The 12,598-nt window shown below is 42.3% G+C and overlaps 1 protein-coding gene across 3 annotated transcripts in view; it reads right to left on the bottom strand.

Moving 5' to 3' along the window:
- SLAMF1 (signaling lymphocytic activation molecule family member 1) overlaps positions 1–6,992 on the bottom strand; it is a 33,731-nt gene extending 26,739 nt beyond the window's left edge. For all 3 annotated transcript variants that reach the window (XR_003522855.1, XM_027609739.2, XM_027609741.2), the window contains exon 1: positions 6,634–6,992. Coding sequence is in view for 2 of the 3 variants with exons in the window: in XM_027609739.2 (XP_027465540.2) it covers positions 6,634–6,709 (76 nt within the window). In the remaining variant the exon portion in view is untranslated. The remainder of the gene's footprint in view (positions 1–6,633) is intronic.
- Between the last annotated feature and the right edge of the window lie 5,606 nt (positions 6,993–12,598).

A 12,598-nucleotide genomic window follows, 5' to 3' on the forward strand; every position in this document is an offset into this window, starting at 1 on the left:
AATGTTATGGGTTATTTCCACCAACACACAACATACCAACCCGTTTCCCTCATCTTACAAACCCCTCCCCTGACCCCAGGTTCATCCCTGGCTGCTGCCTCATTTCTCTCTTTTCCTTTATTGCAAAGTCCTTTAATGTGTGTTTGTGTTTTCTGTTTCTGTTTCCTGACTCATTTTTCCTGTACCTACTCTTAGCAGTTGCTCTTCCCTACTACTCACTGGAACCACTCTTATCAAGGTCACTGTATGTGCCATGGTGCTGAATCCATTCTCCATCCTCATCTTGCTTTCTCAGGAGCCCTTGATATGGTTCATCAGTCCCTCTTTGAAACACTGCCTTCATTCAATCCCTAGAACCCCACTCTCCTGGTTTCCTTCCTATTTCACTGGCTTCTCCTTCTCAGTCTCCCTGACTGGAAACTGCTGCTCTTAAAGACCTCTAAATATTGGATCATCCCAGGATTCAGTACTCAGACCTCGTCCCTCCCAGCCATGCTCATCCAGTTGCATGGGTTGACAGACTTCTGGAACGCTTGCAGAGATAGATCTCCCACCCAAACTGCCTACATGGATCAGTATTTGGAGGTCGAAAGGGCATTGCAAACTTAGCAAACAAACTCTTGGCTCCAAAGCCCCTCCCACTGACAACATTGAAACTCTCCCAAATTCTGAGACCAAATGCTTGACTCATTTCCTTCTCTCATACTCCTTACAGAGTCTATCAGCAAATCCTGTTGGCTCTAACTTCAGAACATGTCTGCAATCCAAGCACCTCAAACCTCCCTCATTTCTGCCACCGGAGTCACAGCCTGACATAGCCATTGGCTTCCAACTAATCTCCTGGCATCTGTGCAGTAGACAGAGTCATCTTTTTAAACTGAGTCAGATTTTGTCTCTCTCCTGCTTTAAAACTTCCAGGGATTTCTGAAACCCATAGAAAAGATATCCACAGGCTCTGTTATGGCTTCAAAGACTCTGGGTAAACCTGTCCCTGACCCCTCTCCTGCCCTCTCTCTCCACTCACTGCACTATGGTTGTACTGGCTCAAACACCTCATCAAGAACATTCCCTGCTCAGAGCTTTTGCTTCTGCTGTTCTCTAGATATCTTTTTTCTTTATATATCAGGATAGCGCACTCCCTCACTTTATTTTCAAAAAATTATCTCCTCTAGGGGAAGAATGAAGGGGGGGAAATCGGTGGGGGAGATGAGCTATGGGAGACGATGGACTCTGAGAAACAAACTGAGGGTTCTAGAGGGGAGGGGGTGGGGGGATGGGTTAGCCTGGTGATGGGTATTAAAGAGGGCACGTTCTGCGTGGAGCACGGGGTGTTATATGCAAACAATGAATCATGGAACACTACATCAAAAACTAATGATGTAATGTATGGTGACTAACATAACAATAAAAAATTATCTCCTCTGAGAAACCTGCTCTGACCATCCTATATAAAATAAACACCCCTTCTGACTGCACACTTACCCCTGTCAGATGATACATCGTACATTATTTTATTTTATTTTTGTGTCCCTGGTTAGGATGCAAACTCTTTAAGAGGAAGAATTTCATTCTGTTCATTGTTTTTTTTTTAAGATTGTATTTATTTATTTGACAGAGAGAGACACAGTGAGAGAGGGAACACAAGCAGGGGGAGTAGGAGAGGGAGAAGCAGGCCTCCTGCCTAGCAGGGAGCCCGATGCGGGGCTTGATCCCAGGACCCTGGGATCATGACCCGAGCCAAAGGCAGATGCTTAACGACTGAGCCACCCAGGCGCCCCTCTGTTCATTGTTTTGTGTCTAAGACCTACAACAATAGTTAACCCACAAAACATGTATATGGTAGGCGTTTAATAAATACCTGTTCAAAATATGAGTGCTGAAAGCTACATTACCTAACTAAAATCTCTTTCATTTAGCTTTGTCCGTTATGTAACTGAACTTAACCATAAGCTAATTCTCATAAAAGAATGAGCCCATGACTCAGAGAGCATAGATTGCTTTAGTTGATAAGGAAGCCAGAGAAGTAAAACAAAACTGCCGGGTTAAGGAGTGCAGTCACCTAGAAAGGACACCATTGACTTGTGGCTCACATGGGCTGTTGGAGAATTGGACAAACTGGTCCAGATGTTCTTGATACCAGAATGCCCTGAAATCTCAACACGGGCCCATAAAGGGCCCAGCTCGTATCAAGCTAGAGATCCAGAGATTGGGAGAAAACAATAGGCAGTCCACCGGGGCTGAAATTACGGTGAGATTGGTGGAGACTAGTAACGATTAAGGAAAAGTGAGGGGAAGGGAGGATGTAAGACAGAATAGGGAGGAGCCACCACGACCACCAAAGAAATCAATGAAAGAAAATAGGAAGGGAAAGAGAAAAAGAAAAGGAGCAGATGTGAAGGCAGTCTGGGCAGCATCTGCACACTCACGCACGGGGAGTGAGATCAAAAATCGGTTAGGAAGAAACCCTCACACCCTGTAACCCACATGAAGCTTGGTGATCTCACAACCGAGTGCGTGTGAGTGGCTGGGTCTGGAAGGGGTACCAGAAACCAGCACCACCTAAGCACAAGTGGAAAAACAAGCGGGGACTTTAAAGTGGTTCACAAAAACCCTTCAAGTGGAGTCCCCCCTCCTGAAACATCCTACTGCCTGATGCGTGTTTTCCAGCGGGCTGTGATTCAGTCAGTCCTGTTTACTCAAAGAATCTGGAGGAAACATTTGTAGCCATTAACATCAACTCACTTTCTTCAAGGGTAATTCTACTCAGAAAGTAGAGTGATTCACATGGACCCATGGATATTTTCCTGAAATGAGCCCCACTTGGCCAACCCTTCACAAGACGGGATTCCCACCTAACGATAACCACTTGCTTTGTTTTGCCGGGTCATAACACGTTCACATGGGCTCACAGCCTCTCGCCATAGCTTTCAGGGAGAGGAGGCGGGCGTCTCTCCAGTCCTCACACTTCTTACAGCAAATCTAGGCCCCGGAAGAGAAGCTGTTCTTTAACCTCCAGTCCCAAGAGCCATCCTCTTCAACCCTGCCCATCCCCCGCCACCCTGTTCCTTGATGCTGCTGGGTCTTTCTGACTCAGAGTACTTGCATTTCCATGCCCCAGCCTGAACACACCAGTTACTGCCCTCTTTTTTCCTGACTAACTCCTTCCATCCTTCCCGTCTCTGCCTCTGACCCCTAGCCTCATCTAGGCCTCCCTCCAGTGCCTTTGTATGTCCCCTTCACATCACTCATCACGCTTTTAACTCTGATTCTATGCCTGTCATCCTTACTCAGGAATAAGCTTCTGAGAGTAGTGACTGTGTCTGTTTTATCCACTTATAGTCCTAACAGCCACCCGGGACATAGAGGAAACTCAGTAAATCCTTGTTGCTCAAGAGAATGAAAAACTGAATGAGTGAGCAAATGGCTACAGAGTCTAAGTTCCCCCCTTCTCCAAAATCAGAATGTACTCTGTTTCATCTGTAAAACATCCCTAAGAAGTACAGTGTGGGGAGAAATGATGGGGACCCTTCTCCCTGCTTGCCAGCTGAGCAGATGGAAAAGCCTTGGCTATGGACCCTAGGCTTCAAGCTCAGCAGGTCACTTGCCATCCCCCTGAACACTCGCAACACCTCACCTCTGCATTGGTGCCTTCATCTGGAATACTCTCTTCAAGTCTTACAAAAATCCAGTGTATATATTTGGGAAGATACACAAGGAACTGGTGATAGCAGTTGCCTCCAGCAGGGGGGACGGTAGGGGGATTTGTCTCCATTGTATATACCCTTTTGTGCTTTTGAAGTTTTAAATAGACATATGTGTGATACTCTTCCAATAAACAAACTAGTTAATAAAAAAATTAAATGAAAACTTACATGATGAAAGAAGTTCCTATCCACTTTCCCAATTCCAGATCAAATACTTCCATATGCCCTCTACTTCCTTCTATAATTTTATCAACTTCTCTCACCTTTTGAATATTCCTGCACTTCATTTCAATTCAATTAAAATCAACTTATATGTTCCAATTATAGATAGCATATTCTAATTTTTACCATGGGACCTGGATACAAATTTTAACATGCCTCCCACTCCCACCGAACATAAGTTTATCCAGGTTCATTTATTGAGGTCTCTGAAGTCAAGCTGTGTGACTACAGAGAAAGTGCTAAACTTCTCTGTGCCTCTCATTCCTTCTTCTATAAAATTGTACTGGTAACAATAATAACATATCTCATAGAGTTGGTGTGAGAATTAAATGAATAATATACAGAGCACTTAGGACAGTGCCTGGTATATTGCAAGCAAGCTGTGCATACTATTATTATTCATTCAACAATCATTTGTGGAAGGGCTCTGATGTGCCAGACACTGTGTCAGGTGCTGGGCAGAGGTTGTGGATGTTCATTTTGCTTCCCCCACACCTCGCACAATTCCTGCCACATCACATATCCTTAATAGATAGTTACTCAATGGGATTGCCCAAAGTCAGTCTATGGATAAAACCAATGAGCCCTGATGTTCTGATTTCCAGTCTGGTGCTGGAGATGTGAAGGTGATGGCATTATATCCCAGTATTAAATCTCTTGAAAAAAAGTATCCCAGTATTAAGTCTTTTGAGAAGTGCTTAGATCTACATCTTGGGATAGAATGGCCCAGTGAACAAAGATGGGTCAAGTCTGGAACCCACACACTTGTCCTTCATGTGTGTGAAGGAGGTGGGGCAGACCCACATGGAGGAATACAAAATCCCCCTGGGGCAACTCATCAGTTGTAAGAGATGCATCCCTCTGGCGGGGGATGCTTATAACAGGGAGGCTATGCATGTGTGGGAGGAGGGGGAAATCTTGGTACCTTCTGCTCACTTTTGCTGTGAACCCAAAATTTCTCCAAAAATAAAGTCTATTTTCAAAAAATACCATTGAGGGAATGGAAAATTCACTTTATTGGGGGAAGGGACATGTGGACTTTTGATTTTACAATTCTGACAGGGAATTGGGAGGCAAGCTGAGTAGAGATGGGAAAGAGGGTGGGTCCTGATTTTACAAGAATCGCACTTCTTGGTTGAGTAACTGTCATGGTTGACCTGTCCCACTTGCAAAGCTTTTCCATCTGTGTTTAATTGGGGTTTCACAAAAGGGTGTGTATTTAAAAATAAAAACACTAAAAATGTGCATATTTCAGAGAAAACGGAATGCAAGGAAGACAGATGCCAAAGGTTGGTCACAAAGCCCCCACGGGGCTGTACTGCTTCTCACTAACAAGGGACCTCCAAACCTCCAGTGGAGCGCTGTCAGCACCTGCTGCCATGGGCACACCATGGGCCAGGCTGGCCAGCAGGCAAGCAAGCACAGAGATTTAAGAAGTCCAGCCCACTGTTCAACCCCATCATTCCTGATAGTCACTGAAAAATATCCCCAAATGGTAGAGTCACAAATGAGGTGCACTGGGAAGTCTTGGCTCTCTCTTTGGTGGCTTAAAGTGGTTCAGTTTGGTTTTCTGAACTCTGAGCTCAATCACCCCTTCCCTAGACCTCAGAAAGCAATAGCTATGGGTCTGTCTGATTTCAAGGGAAACAGGGGGTGGAGAAATGTCCTCTTTATCTGGGAGTCTGGCAAAAGATAGATCCCATGCACAGCCTCTCCAACATCCCTAGTGTATCTCTGGACTTTTCCTGGAAAAGTCCTTAATGGATTTGCGGTCTTGAAAACCCCAAGTGCAAAACACCCAGAGCCTCAGGATTTCCCCCCTTCCCTAATGCTGCTTCCACTCCAGGCTGCCTCCTCTAGTGTAACCGGCCTTCAGGCACTTCAACACTCCTCACTGAGCCCAAAGTCCACTCCTTGTACGGCTTTTTCTTTCTCAAATACTGTTTCTCATAGCACTGATACTACTAACAGAGAACCCCAGCTCGCCTCTGAGAGGAACACAAGCCAGAAACACAAGAGCAGAGCCCAGCCCCAAACCCTGTGTTGTGTGTCTGGCTCTACCGCTAGAGCTGCCCTGACCCTAGAGAGTTCCCAATTTGCATTTCCAGAAATCCTGGCCTCTCCCTATCTCACTGCCTTGGGAGGTTCTCTTCCAGGAAAGTAGCCACCAGTATGACCACACTGTGGCCACTGTCTGTTCTCAGCTGATGCCTGAGGTTTTCACTTCACTTCTACCCTCCCTTCCCCCTACAGCCCTTCCTTGTTGTTGGACCATAGCTCTGGTTTGCTCACATGTGTGAGGATCCCCTTCAAGGGCAGGGATATAGGAGTCATCTTCTCCCCAAGCTCCATCCGTCCTTCTCAGCCCCTTAGCCTGGGTCTTTGTCAGATGTGAAAACAACCACTCAACCAGAACCTTGACTAGAACGTCCCACCCTGAGAGCCTGGTCTGGAATGTGACCAGTGCCTTTGGCTGAGGGCTCCTGCTTTCCGTGGAAACTAAGATTGGTGGGGCTGAGCCTTGGCATCCAGGAACCCACAATATTCCTTCCCCTTTCAAAGAGTCAGAAGGAACTCTGAGCCAAGCCCTGAGAGAGAGGCAGCCAAACCACAACCCCCAGCCCCTACGACTTCTCTCCATCCATGGGCTCGCTGACTCCTGGCAGGTAATGGCAGGACTCACATCCTCAAATAGATGAACACTCACCTGTTCCACAGCTCAGCTCAAAAGCCAGGGAGAGAAACAGCAGGAAGTTCAAAGAGAGGAGCCTCTTAGGATCCATCAGCCGGTGAAGAGAGGGAAGGGAGCCGCTTGAGGAGCCCAGCAGCTGCTTGCAGACGCCACGACAGAGTGAGTGAGGTCCGTGTCAGGCAGAGGTAGCTCTGCCGCCTAGTTATGCATCAGGAACCAGATGGCTTCCTGTATCACTGGGACTTTTTCTGCCTGAGTCTCGAGGATTGCTCATCTCCTTTCAGGCTTTAAATCACTTTGTTGTTCCCAAGAAGTTCGTGTCAAATGCTCAGACTGCTAAAGACGGGAAAGTAGTTCAGCAAACCCAGCCTTGAGCAGAAATTTACCCCCCTCCTACCCACCCCTGCCTTCCCTGGTAGTTCTGTCTGGTAACTCTTCTTAGAGTGCAAAGAAGAGATGGAGTCTTGTTAGACCGTCCCGAAATCTGGGTCAGTTAGTTCAAGGCTGAACTTGGATGACTAAACCTTAAAGAGTTCTTACGTCTCATGTTTGATTTGTTCCACAACTTCACATGCAGTCAGGTCCTGATGCCAAAGCCACAGAGACATGGGGAAGGCAAGGACAGATCAGTTGGCAGAAACCCAATTTCCCAGCTAGGTGCAGTGTGGTAGAATTTAATGAGCTCTGGGTTGTGTTTGGAGGGGGTACCTTTATTTCAGAGCTTGTGTCTAACTTTTTGTGGAGGGGAAGGGACTAAAACTGGCAGAAGAAAGACATACTTTTCCATGAGTTAAGCTATAAAAATGAAAACACTGGAAAGATGCTTTTACCATCTTTTACTTTGAGAGGCTAGACTCTTGTTTTTAAAGTCCATTTTAGGGACGCCTGGGTGGCTCAAATGGTTGAGCATCTGCCTTCAGCTCAGGTCATGATCCCAGGTCATGGGATCGAATCCCATGTCCGGCTCCCAGCTCAGCAGGGAGTCTGCTTCTCTCTCTCTCTCTCTCTCTCTCTCCCTCTCCCCCTGCGTGGGCTCTCTGTCTCTCCCTCTCTCAAATGAATAAATAAAAAAATCTTAAAAATAAAAAAGCCCATTTTAACAGATGAGAGACACTCTCCAATGGGCCTTCCTGAGGAAATTAGGGTAACAAGAGCTGGTGATATATGTGAACTTACTCTTTATTTTCACTGCTTTTCTCCCTCTCTCATGTGACACTCAAGCATCCTCCCCACAATACTACCTGGTGGTGTGAGGGAGCCAGCATGTACCAACTAGTGAGAGCCGATTGTTAAGTTTTCAGGAATCTTGTGAGCTGGGTGATTGATAAATATTACCATTATTAAGAATTCAAATTGTATCAATTTACAGTTAAGTAAATTATATTAAAACTAAAGGAATAAAAACTCAAAACTCATTACTTTCTAATTAGTTCACAACATTTTACTGTTATCTATGCTCTTGAGGACATTTACCACTATTGTATCTCTATGGTGGAAATAAACCAGATATCATATGGGCTGCTGTACTACCTTCAATGACACCATGTTGGTAGCTTGAAATCAGGCAGGGTGGGAGCCTATTGGCAAATGATAGAACCAGAGCTTTGGTTTTAATGTTTTGTTGATTTTATAGATGTAAGAAAGTGATAAAGAAAAGATAAAGATTCAGATTACACTTAAAAGTATATCATGACTGGGCACCTGGGTGGCTCAGTCATTAAGCGTCTGCCTTCGGCTCAGGTCATGATCCCAGGGTCCTGGGATCGAGTCCCACATTGGGCTCCCTGCATGGTGGGAAGCCTACTTCTCCCTCTCCCATGCTCCCTGCTTGTGTTCCCTCTCTCGCTGTCTCTCTCTCTGTTAAAAAATAAACAAAAAATCTTTAAAAAAAAAAGTATATCATGACTGTAGCCTTGATGTTGTAAATAGCATGCCAAATTTGAGGAAGTACTATTCCAGTATTTAATAACTACCATCTTATTCAGCAAAAAGTCACTAATGTCACTGACCAGCAAATGAAGTTGCAATATATATCTTTGATGTTGCTCATTTCTTTAACCTAAAAAAAAAAAAAAGTGACTGGAAGCAAGAAGAGAATAGAGTGAGATATTTAAAGAGTTGAGAGAAAGAAAAAAACCCACCAACCTAAAATTCTGAATCCTGAGAAATTATCCTTCAAATGTGAAGGAGGAACAAAGACTTTCTTGGACAAACACAAGTTGAGGGAATGTGTTGCCAGTAGTTCTGCCTTGCAAGAAATATTCACAAAGGTTCTTTAGGGACAAAGAAAATAATATAGGTCAGAAACTCAGATCTACATAAGGAAAGGAAGAGCATCAGACAAGGAATAAGTGAAGGTAAAATAAAAACTTATTTTTTTACTCTTAATTGATTTAATAGATAACACATTGTTCAAAATAATAATAATAACAACAATGTATTCAATTGTGTGTGCTTATGTATATTTCTTATGTATATATATGCTTCTGAATGCTTATATATAAGTGAAATGAAGGACAATGATACAAGGGATAGGAGAGAGGAATTAGGATTATTTTGTTATATAAGGTACTCACACTACACATGAAGCAGTATAGTGTTATTTGAAAATGTGCTTGGATTAGTTGTAAATGTATATTGCAAAATCTAGAATAACCACAAAAAAAAGTTTAAAAAAATAGTATACCATACATACTAAGAAAGGAGAGAAAATAAAATGCTCAATTAAACCACAAAAGGCAGAAAAAGAGTGTAAGGCAATAATAACAACAAAGAACAAGAAAAACAAATAGAAAACAGTAACAAATATGGTAAATAATATTCTAACGATATCAAGAAACAATTTGAATGCCAATGATCTAAATGAACCAATGAAAAGACAGAGATTGTCAGAATGGATTAAAAAAAAAACGAGACCCTTTTGGCTCCTGGTGGACAACAGGGACCATTAGGGAGGTGGATAGGGGCAAGAGGTGGCAGGATTGGCAGGTCCAGAGTCCTGCTCCTTCTGTTTCTCAGGCCTGATCTTCCTGTAGCTGGGCTGCCCACTAAGCCAGCATTGACATGTCCTTGCAAGTTGGCCAGAGGCACTGACTCTTGAGACATCATGGTGGTGTACTGATGACAGACTGCACTCAGCTACATCTGATACTCCCAGATTTGTGCAAAAGTAGTGAGAGATACACTGATGATAGAATTCAAAACAAATGCCCAGAAGACTTCCAGCAGCAGCAAAAAAATTGTGAAAGTGAAAAAGGAATAATCTACTCTGACTGAAGCTTGAAACGCTGCATTTTCCAGGTGATGATGTGTGGGCACATGTTAGGGCAGATTGAAAAAGATCTCCCTTCATGGGAAAAAAAATACCTGTCTTGTTCACAGCCTGACAATGCCAATAAATTGAAGTATGATTCAAAAAACAAAGCAAAACAAAAACAAAACCCACTTTAGTATAAAGACATATAAAGATTAAAAGTAAATGGGTAGAGAAAGAGAAAACATGCTAACACTAATCAAAAGAAAGCATAAGTTGCTATATTAATCTCAAACAGCGTAGACCTCAAAGAAATGAATGTTGTTATCAGAAATATAAGGGTATTATATAATGATAAAGTGGTCAATTCTCCAAGAAGACATAACAATCCTTAACGTATATGTGCCTAACAACAGAGCTTCAAATACATAAGGCAAAGACTGATAGAACTGCAATGAGAAATAGATGAATCCACTATCATCACTGGAGACGTCAACACCCCTCTACCAGAAATGGACAGATCCAATAAGCAGAAAATCAGTAAGTACATCATTGAATTCAACACCACCACCAATCAGCTGACACCTATAGACTACTTCACCTAATAACAGCAGAATATACATTCTTCTCAAGCTCACATGGAACATTCACCGAAATAGTCCACCTTCTGGGCCATAAAACACATCTTAACAAATTTAGAAGAATAGAAATCATACATTGTCTGCTCTCAAATCACAGAGGGATTAAACTAGAAATCTGTAACAAAAAAACAACTGGAAAATCTGAAAATATGTGGAGATTAAATAATACACTTCTAAATAATACATGGGTCAAAGAAGAAATCTCAAAAGAATATTTTAAGTATTTTGAACAAAATGAAAATGAAAACAAAACTTATCAAAATTTGTGGGATTCAGCCATACACACAAAAAAAGTGGTGCTTAGAGGAAAATTGATAGCAATGAATGCATACAATAGAAAATAAAAAAGACCTAAAATCAGTAATATAAGCTTTCACTTTAGGAAACTAGAAAAAGAAGAGCAAATTAAGTCCAGAGTAAGCAGAAGAAAAGAAATAATAAAAACTAGAGTAGAAAGCAATAATATTAAAAACAGGGAATTAATAGAGAAAATCAATGAAAGCAAAAGCTGGTTCTTTGCTAAGATCAACAAAATTGGTAAACCTCTAGCCAAGCTAAATAAATTTTTAAAAAAAGAGGACACAGATTACTAATATCAGAAATGTAATAGGGGACATCACTACCAAACCCATGGACATAAAAAGGACAACAAAGGAATATTATGAACAACTTCATGCCTATGAATTTGATAACATCGATGAAATGGACCAATCCTTGAAAGACATAATTGGCCAGAACTCACAGATGAAATAGACAATCTAAATAGGTTTATTTCTATTAACAAATTGAATCAACAATTAAATAACCTTCCAAATCAGAAAGCATACTCACTCACTCATTCTATACTGTCTTTCTAACTCATTCTATTCAATATTCTAACTCATTCTAATATCAAAATCAGACCAAAACATCACAAGAAAAAGAAGGCCACAGGCCGGTATCTCTCATGAACATAGGTACACAAATCCTTAACAAAATATTACCCAATCAAATCCAACGATGTATAAAAAGTGGGATGTTTTCAACCAAGTGGAATTTGTCCCGGGCATGCAAGGCTGGTTCAACATTCAAAAATCAATCTATCCTATCAACAAGATAAAGAAGGAGAATCACAAGATCATATTAACAGGTGTGAAAAAAATTAACAAAATTGATAATAAGAGCTTTTGGCCAACCAGAAATAAAGACTTTCTCGACCTGATAAAGAATATTTACAAAGACTTAGAGTAAAGCCACATCAAGTTTGTTATTATAGTTGATATAGTTGATATACAGGAAACCAAGATAGGACCTGAGGGGCAAGGTGACCACCATGAAGTTTGTAGTTACTGTTATCTAGTATACCAAGCTGTTTCCATCAGCTGTAAAGAGCAGATGTGGACAGACCCACAACCAAAGATATACAAGTGATAAAGCCTCATGTTTATAAGTCCATTTTCAAAAGCCTTCATATTCACTACCTTATTTGATCTTTACAACAACCCTATGAAGGAAGCAGAGCTGGTGGTGATGGAAGGCAGGAACTGAACCAAACTTGGGAACCCTGACTCCAGGTCAAAACCTGTTTCTCTTTCCCTGGAGTGTACTCATTATCCCCATGAATACTCAAGAAGGTAAGGCTGAAGGAAATCCTACTAATTGAACTCCCTGGATGCCTGGGGCTTCCACATACGTTATTTCATTAATTTCTATAATAGGAAAAAGCAGGTATAATTATCACTATTTTACAGCCTGAGGTACAGAGCTGCTAAATAACTTGTCTAATGGCTCAGAGTGCCCAAAATGGAAGAATTGGATTCAAATCCTGCATTACCTGACTCCAGAGTCTGTGCTTTCTCCACTCACCATACCACTTCCATTACACTTGGCAAGAACTTTAACCAATCCTTAGGCTTGTGTTGGTCAATCACCTGTTATCCATGGAATATTCCCTCTGGCACAGATGAAGGTATGGGCAACAGGAGAATCCTGAGTGAGCAGCGTTTCCTTCCCCTTACTTCCATCACTTGTGACAAAGCAGCACTTCCTTCCCTTTGGCTATATGGAACCCCCCTCTGAGATTGAGGAAGACCATATGTCTATGGAA

Source organism: Zalophus californianus, chromosome 10, assembly GCF_009762305.2.
Source record: "Zalophus californianus isolate mZalCal1 chromosome 10, mZalCal1.pri.v2, whole genome shotgun sequence".
In the NCBI taxonomy this organism is placed as follows: Eukaryota; Metazoa; Chordata; class Mammalia; order Carnivora; family Otariidae; genus Zalophus; species Zalophus californianus.